The sequence below is a fragment of the Sinocyclocheilus anshuiensis genome, unplaced genomic scaffold (assembly GCF_001515605.1).
Source record: "Sinocyclocheilus anshuiensis isolate Anshui unplaced genomic scaffold, SAMN03320099.WGS_v1.1 scaffold924, whole genome shotgun sequence".
Taxonomy (NCBI): domain Eukaryota; kingdom Metazoa; phylum Chordata; class Actinopteri; order Cypriniformes; family Cyprinidae; genus Sinocyclocheilus; species Sinocyclocheilus anshuiensis.
The window spans coordinates 162,119-170,808 of record NW_015552594.1 but is presented as its reverse complement, the minus strand read 5'-3'; the positions used below and the strand labels follow the sequence as shown (position 1 = coordinate 170,808).

General features: G+C 42.5%; 1 protein-coding gene and 1 long non-coding RNA gene across 2 annotated transcripts in view; one reads left to right on the top strand and one right to left on the bottom strand.

Annotated features, from left to right (window-relative positions):
* The first annotated feature begins 592 nt into the window (after positions 1 to 592).
* LOC107665620 (uncharacterized) lies at positions 593 to 1,434 on the top strand. Its single transcript, XR_001631574.1, has 3 exons — positions 593 to 640; positions 1,210 to 1,283; positions 1,415 to 1,434. It is a non-coding gene; the product is annotated as an uncharacterized LOC107665620 (long non-coding RNA).
* Positions 1,435 to 7,616: 6,182 nt separating this feature from the next.
* Positions 7,617 to 8,690, bottom strand: part of mcm7 (minichromosome maintenance complex component 7) — a 10,805-nt gene continuing 9,731 nt past the window's right edge. The window contains 2 exon segments of the mRNA XM_016456561.1: positions 7,617 to 7,982; positions 8,050 to 8,159. Of these exon segments, the coding sequence (XP_016312047.1) occupies positions 7,775 to 7,982; positions 8,050 to 8,159 (318 nt within the window). The 3' untranslated portion in view covers positions 7,617 to 7,774.

Below are 8,690 nucleotides of genomic sequence, written 5' to 3'. Positions count from 1 at the left end.
TTGTCAAATTGCCAGAGTTTTGAGAACGCACGGACGTGGAGGACTATAATGTAACAAGAGCTCGTTCAAATACTGATACAAGTACGATTTGAACCATGCTAATGCACTTCCATTAATGCCAACAAAGTTTTCTAGTCTATTCAAAAGAATGTTGTGGTCAATAGTGTCGAACGCAGCGCTAAGATCCAATAGCACTAATAGAGTGTTGGTAATACTGTTTGGTAAGAATCCACTGAATTAATGACTCAGTGGCTGCGTCCGAAATGGCATACTTCTATACTATATAGTAGGCAAAAAGCAGTCGGCAAGCAAATGAGTATGTTTCAATCCTCAGTATTCATAAAAGAGTAAGCAAAAATTGCACAAATTCTCGCGAGATTCGGACATACGTATACTTAATTTGCGTTCTAATATGCCTACTTACCTACTATATAGTAGGAGAAAAGAGTACTGAACAGATTAGTATGTCCAAAACCGCATTATTCATAAAAGAGTAGGCGAGAAATCCCCGGATGTCCTACTGCTTCAGCCCAGATTCTGAAGTGCTCATCGATGGATACTCTTCTATCCCAGAAGCCCACGCGAGAAGATACGTCATCATCGAACGTGATGGAGAACAGCGATGAGGGTGTTTACAAATGTGAGTATTAGAAATCAAATACACGGTTCCCTGTGTTAAAATCATATTTGTTGAGCGACTGTAGAGTAAACTGTTGATTTGCTTAAGGTGTAAAAGACGCTAGACAGTAACGTTACAGTATATTTGTGATTTTGCTGTAAAAAACATGTTTTATTATGTATAGCGAACAGCAGAGCTCCAGTAAGCACACGCACGTCTCCAAAGTGCATTTACATAAACCATATACATCTTAAAGATGATTGAATGTCTATTTAATATGAGACAGGAAAATATTGTAAAAGAATTGCAGATGAGCACATCACAACATGAACAGACATCTGAGTGAGTGATGTATGTGTGCTATTATAGTAGAATTCACTGTCAACTCTGCTTTAGATGAATGTAAATAATGTAAATAAACAAATCTACATAGAGTAACTAAACATGAGTTATCTATTTCATTTGGTCGTTAGTACTGTTGATAAATTGTGGAGCACTTGTGTTAGATAAAAAGTGAATTAACACAACATGTAAATGCAGTATTGAGCAGATAAATCACAGAGGTGACTGACTCTTGTCTGATGTTACAGGAACAGATGAGACACACGTGTGTTTATCTGCTGCAGAGTGACTGATGAAGCAATGCTGCCATCAAAGGCTTTGAGTACACTATAGAAATGAATAAAACATATTTTAAATCTTAAGTTGTAGTTTATATTATATTTAATTATTGTAATTTCAAACATATCTATTACAGCGCTTTTCTGATTCTTGATTGCTGTGCATTGGCTGCAGAGCTTTTGTGGTGGAGCAGGTGACAGCAGCATTTGTGGGAAACAAAAGGAAAACCTGAAACAAAAATATAAAGTAAGATCATTCTGTTTCTTCTAATACAGAAATCAAAAACATTGTGCTGTTAAAATGCTTTTGTATTATGTTTGTGCATCTTTGCAGGATCTGAAATGTCCTCAGACTGGTGTGAGCTGTGAGGATGGAGGAGTCCACAGCAGCGTCCTGGAAATGGTCCAGCGCCATGGATGAGACGCTCCATCTCTCCAACTCTTACCGTCTCATCAGGACCGGATGCTGCGGTGGTCTCTTCATCCTCAGTGACCCCAGAGCCAGTGAGAGCATCTAGAGAAAGACCGAAAGACATTGAGGATGTGAGTTTGGTCAAGTTTGTCCTGCTGGTTTCTGTTCATACAACATCAGTCAATGAAACCCGAGTTTCATAAGCTTCAAAAGCATCATAAAATAATTTCATGAAGAATCTGAAAGTCAGGCTCCATTGACTGATACTGTATGAACACAAACCAGCAGGACAAACATGACCAAAATCACCTTTTGTGTTTGGAAAAACACACACACACTGACACATACACACACTGACACACACACACACACACACACACACGCACTCACACAGACACACTCACACACTCTCTCTCACACACACACACACACACACACACGCACTCACACAGACACACTCACACACTCTCTCTCACACACACACACACACACACACACGCACTCACACAGACACACTCACACACTCTCTCTCACACACACACACACACACACACACGCACTCACACAGACACACTCACACACTCTCTCTCACACACACACACACACACACACACGCACTCACACAGACACACTCACACACTCTCTCTCACACACACACACACACACACACACGCACTCACACAGACACACTCACACACTCTCTCTCACACACACACACACACACACACACGCACTCACACAGACACACTCACACACTCTCTCTCACACACACACACACACACACACACGCACTCACACAGACACACTCACACACTCTCTCTCACACACACACACACACACACACACGCACTCACACAGACACACTCACACACTCTCTCTCACACACACACACACACACACACACGCACTCACACAGACACACTCACACACTCTCTCTCACACACACACACACACACACACACGCACTCACACAGACACACTCACACACTCTCTCTCACACACACACACACACACACACACGCACTCACACAGACACACTCACACACTCTCTCTCACACACACACACACACACACACACGCACTCACACAGACACACTCACACACTCTCTCTCACACACACACACACACACACACACGCACTCACACAGACACACTCACACACTCTCTCTCACACACACACACACACACACACACGCACTCACACAGACACACTCACACACTCTCTCTCACACACACACACACACACACACACGCACTCACACAGACACACTCACACACTCTCTCTCACACACACACACACACACACACACGCACTCACACAGACACACTCACACACTCTCTCTCACACACACACACACACACACACACGCACTCACACAGACACACTCACACACTCTCTCTCACACACACACACACACACACACACGCACTCACACAGACACACTCACACACTCTCTCTCACACACACACACACACACACACACGCACTCACACAGACACACTCACACACTCTCTCTCACACACACACACACACACACACACGCACTCACACAGACACACTCACACACTCTCTCTCACACACACACACACACACACACACGCACTCACACAGACACACTCACACACTCTCTCTCACACACACACACACACACACACACGCACTCACACAGACACACTCACACACTCTCTCTCACACACACACACACACACACACACGCACTCACACAGACACACTCACACACTCTCTCTCACACACACACACACACACACACACGCACTCACACAGACACACTCACACACTCTCTCTCACACACACACACACACACACACACGCACTCACACAGACACACTCACACACTCTCTCTCACACACACACACACACACACACACGCACTCACACAGACACACTCACACACTCTCTCTCACACACACACACACACACACACACGCACTCACACAGACACACTCACACACTCTCTCTCACACACACACACACACACACACACGCACTCACACAGACACACTCACACACTCTCTCTCACACACACACACACACACACACACGCACTCACTCACACACACACACTCACACACACACTCTCTCACACACACACACACAGACACACTCCCACACACTCACACACACTCACACAGACACACACACACAAGGATTGAACGGCGTGGAGGTGAGTAAATGACTGAATTTATATGTTTGGGTGAACTAACCCTTTAAAGCCCAAAATAGAAATTGTATGAAATATATGTAAGTATTTATATTATATTAGAACCTTGAAGAAATAAACTTTAACAAATAAGCAGCTTTATTGAGCGTTTGTGCCCAAGGCACAAAAAAAAACATTTACATTTTAATTACATTTTTTTACATGTATTTTTTTTATTTATATTTATGCATTTGTCAGACACTATTATCTGAAGTGAGTTACAGTGCTCTTATTACAGGGACCTCAATCCCATCTGGAATAAAGAGGTTGTGTTTGCGGAACGATGTATGTTATAATACATCGTGTACACTCACTAAACAAAGAGTGACAGAGACAGAGACAGTGCCAGAGCAGAGCCAATTCATAAAAGAACAATATTTAAAAACACACGTCCAGTTTTGTGTACCTGGGGTGGCCAGCCAAATTTCAGGGGGGGCCGGTGCCACCCCTCGCCACCACGTAGACACGCCCCTGCCTTCTGCTGACCAGCTCACTACACCACAGAAGTAATGAAGCTATATCAAAAATTAGCATGTCATTGTAAACATATGAAATGAAATTTAGCATGAGATATAAGATGTTTTACAGACAGTCGTGCTCGTGGAGAGCAGCACACAGATGTTTGGAGCAGACACAGTGATAGACAGATCATGTTCAGGGTTGTGTGGTTCAGGGTCTTCATCATAGTCTTCCTCATCCTCTCTGTGTACTCAAGACAACGACAGGCTCGATGTCCCTCTCTCATCCATGATCAGATTCAGTCTGACTGCAGCAGTGAGGGTCGTGATGGACGGCAGAGACAGCTGAAGGTGGACACGGTGGTCTTCATCAGAATAAAGCTGTGTTGAGATGCAGATGTGGGTTCACCGTCTGTAAATACATGATTGTTAGAACAATGTTTGAATAAAGCTTTGTTTCATGTGTCGATTACTTGTATTTATTTATTGTCATGGTTACATTTATTAATTCTTTTACTCATTTGCTCATGTTTCCTGTTGTTGTCAGTAAATAAAATGTAATTGTTTCATTAACGTGCATTAATTCATAACTTGACTGAAAATTGAGATGTATTCACCTTGGCTGCGTTTGTCTAGTGTGTAGTCATGCATAGCTATGGCATGACAAAACAAATTACATTTTGTTTGTTTTACTAAAAAAATATAATTATTGGTCAGCATCTATCATTATTATTGTTCATAAGTGTTGGGGTGGGCTAGCAATGCATTCTGGGGTAATCTTAATTTTTAAGTAGTAATACTTACATTTTTCGAGTGTAAAATTAACAGTCTTCTCCAAAGGCGAGATCTTCTAGCAGCTGATCGACGTCTCCTTTCTGCAGATATTACACATATTGCAAACGCTGAGGAAAACCGTACTAGGTAGTGTGGAGTTACTGATGCTGTGAGGTGTTAGTGCACCTGTCCCTCTTATGTTCTTTTTAGTATTAATACTGCAGAACTTATTACATACAAGCCCAGGGAAAGACGGTAGTATCTTTAACAATGAACAATCATAATGATAAAAAACAGAGAACAACTATAGAATGAGATTATATACACGGGAAAAAAAGAATAAATATCTTTGAATAATCATAAAATTAATATAATCATAATGCATTAAAAATTACATTTGTTGTTTTTGTTATTTATAAGCTTTAGGGATTAAACGTGAGAGACATTCAAAAAGAAAAAGAGGAAAACAAAGGAGATTCTAGACAGGTTGACAATTTTGCACATAAAATTAAGAGATGAATAACATATTCAGAAGATAACGATTTTGGTTTTTCGTAATAAAAAAAAATATATCTTTAAGGATTAAACTGTGGGTATATTAGTAGAGCTAAAAATATAAAAACCTTAACCCAAAATTTATTGGTTATATTACAATCACAAGGGCAGCGGTTTCTTCTACAAGACCAAAAATGATCAAATTTCATAAACATCAAAAATATTTACAGATAGATGAATTAAACCTGTTCAGTTGTTGCACTTGTTATAACGGCATAAATCACATGATAACGTCAACATGGTGGATCGCATTCATACTCAACGAGATTTGGCTGTAGAGTACCTATTCAATTCAAGTTTTCAATTCAAGTTTATTTGTCCCGTATTTTTTAATAATATTACCAAGGGGCAACATGTATATCGAAAATAGCAGAGGACCTAGGACAGATCCTTGTGGCACTCCATATTTTACTGGTGATAATTGAGATGACTTCCCATTTAAATGAACAAAGTGGTAGCGATCGGACAGGTAGGATCTAAACCTACTCTTTTAGCGCTCGTTAAGTACTTATTGAAATTAAGTACCCACTCTTTGAGTACACCATTTCGGATGCAGCCAGTGACTCACTTAAGACAGTGGCTTGCCGCTAATTACTGGCAATTTGTTTCATATTTAAAAGTATCTTTTTTTATCATTTCGTATTTCTGTATTCCAAATTGTATATTTAAAACATTAATCTCATAACATTATTTACTCAATTTGTCAGTGCAGTGTAAATGCATGTACAAGTGCTTCTTAAAAATAAGTGTATAGAGCCCTGCATGTTTAATTTAATTATACTTAGCTTTTTTTTTTTTAAAAACAAAGCCACTTAGCCAATTTAACTTTTAAAGATATTCAATAAAGCGTTAGTTCACCCAAAAATAAAAATTAGCCCATGATTTACTCACCCTGGAGCCATCTAGCTGTATCTGCCTTTCTTCTTATGCTACACCTGCATCATCCGCTGGAACGCCACTCTCTCGTGAAGCGCGCACAACAGTTAGCAGAAGCTAGAGATTACGGTTTATACAGTTTTAAATAGGGATTTTTCTTACACAAACGCATCGATTCACTTCAGAAGGCCTTTATTAACCCCCGGAGCCGTGTGGGACACTTTTTATGATGGATGGATGCGCTTTTTTGGGCTTCAAAATCTCGACCACCATTCACTGCCATTATAAAGCTTGGAAGAGCCAGGACATTTTTTAATCTAACTCCGATTGGATTAGTCAACTGAAAGAAAAAAAAAGTAATATACAGCTAGGATGGCTTGAGGGTGAGTAAATCATGGGGTAATCTTCATTTTTGGGTGAACTATCCCTTTAAAGGTTATCCCATATATTCTGACACACATGGATGTCTCTGGGCTCAGCCCCGGGTATCCACTCGCTCTAGACCTGCCCCTGATGTATTGCTCATTGATAATAGGGCCTTTCGCACCGCTTTAGTTCCAGAACTAAATGTACAGTACTAAAGTACTGGGACGATTTTGGGTAGTTCCACAATTAGTTCTGGTACTATGAAAAGGTTCCCGCGGTGCGAAAGGCCCTAATGTCATTAAACTAATTGGACCTGATTGTAAAGTGTTACCAATGCAGACCTGCCAACCTTGGACATTTTTTTGGAGTAACCCTAACCTTTTCTGTCAGAGCATCTGACGGGGCGAGCGTGAGCCGCTTTGAACCGAAACGATAAACTATAGGCTACTAGGAGAGAAATAAAACGCAGAAATTTAAATGCAAAAACAAACAAAAAAAGCACTCTGATTGGTTGACCTCTTCATCTTTTTCTGTTGCTTGTTTTGAATACTGCGCGTGGACAGAGGTGTCACTAGATTTTTGATAGATCGTACCAGCGTACTTTGAGGTCAAAATGCGTAGCCGCTACGCAAAATGCGTACAGGTTGGCAGGTCTGATAATGTGTCAGCATTTCATTAAAATCCTGCAGGAATGTCCATAAATCAAGTCAAAGCACAAAGTTTTATCTATTTACAGCATTTATTTCAGGGATTTAACAGGTTTAAAAGCAAAACAAACGAGACTTGCTCCCTCCTCCTCATCACAACACCATCAGCCGGAAAGGTTCAAACGCGTGGGATCATGTGCAGTCTGTGTTTGGTGTGCCGTTCATTCACACAAACGTGACGCGTGACCGCGCCTGGTTGATCTGCCACACGTTCAGCTCCTCGTACTCGTCCAGGGCAGCCTGGAACTGCGCAGGAGTGAACCCACGAGACACGCAGCGCTGCTCGGCCTCGGCCACACGAACAGACCTCACCGCTCCTTCACCGGCCAGCTCCCGCAGCAGAGAGAAGATCACGTCAGCGGGACGCTGTGCCCTGCAGACAGACAGAGAGTGAGCCGCGGGCACGCTGCAGTCAGTGGTGTGTGTGTGTGTTTGTGTACCTGGTGTTGTTGGTCTTGTCGGCCTGCAGCGAGTCTTTGCTCATCTCCATCAGTCGCATGGCCTCATTAACATCCTCCTTCTCTACAACATCCACCATCCGCAGACGAGCCTGAACACACACACACACCTGAAGTCACATCCTCAGCTATCAAGTGTGTGAATGTCACCACATTCCGCAAATACAAACGATTTTTCCAAAGTCAAGTGTACTTCAGGCAAATGGATGAGTTGTGCCGGCACTGTCAGACCGAGACAAGTGCAATGCCTTATGGGAAAGCCAGCAACTGCCCAAGTCTCCGCCTCTCAACACCAGCTAGTCTCTGCATCGGAGCGCTGCAGCGTGTCGCGTGCGGTCAGTTTTGCATGGGTTTGCACAGCGGCATGACCCGAGGCTGACTGCCCACCCCGCAAAGCTGACCGTCACGCGACAAACACGGATCTCTGCGAGTCAGCTGACGGATCGAACCTGCGCCAGTAGCGGCGTGTGTCGTGAAGTGCTGCTTCTACAGTAGAGATGAACACAGCTACCTGCACAAACAGCACTTTTAACACCCGGCACCCACATCAGAGCAGCTCCAGAGATCAAGTCCTGCTGATGATAACAGTAATGTTCTGCTGCGGGGGTGTGTGTGAGTGTGTG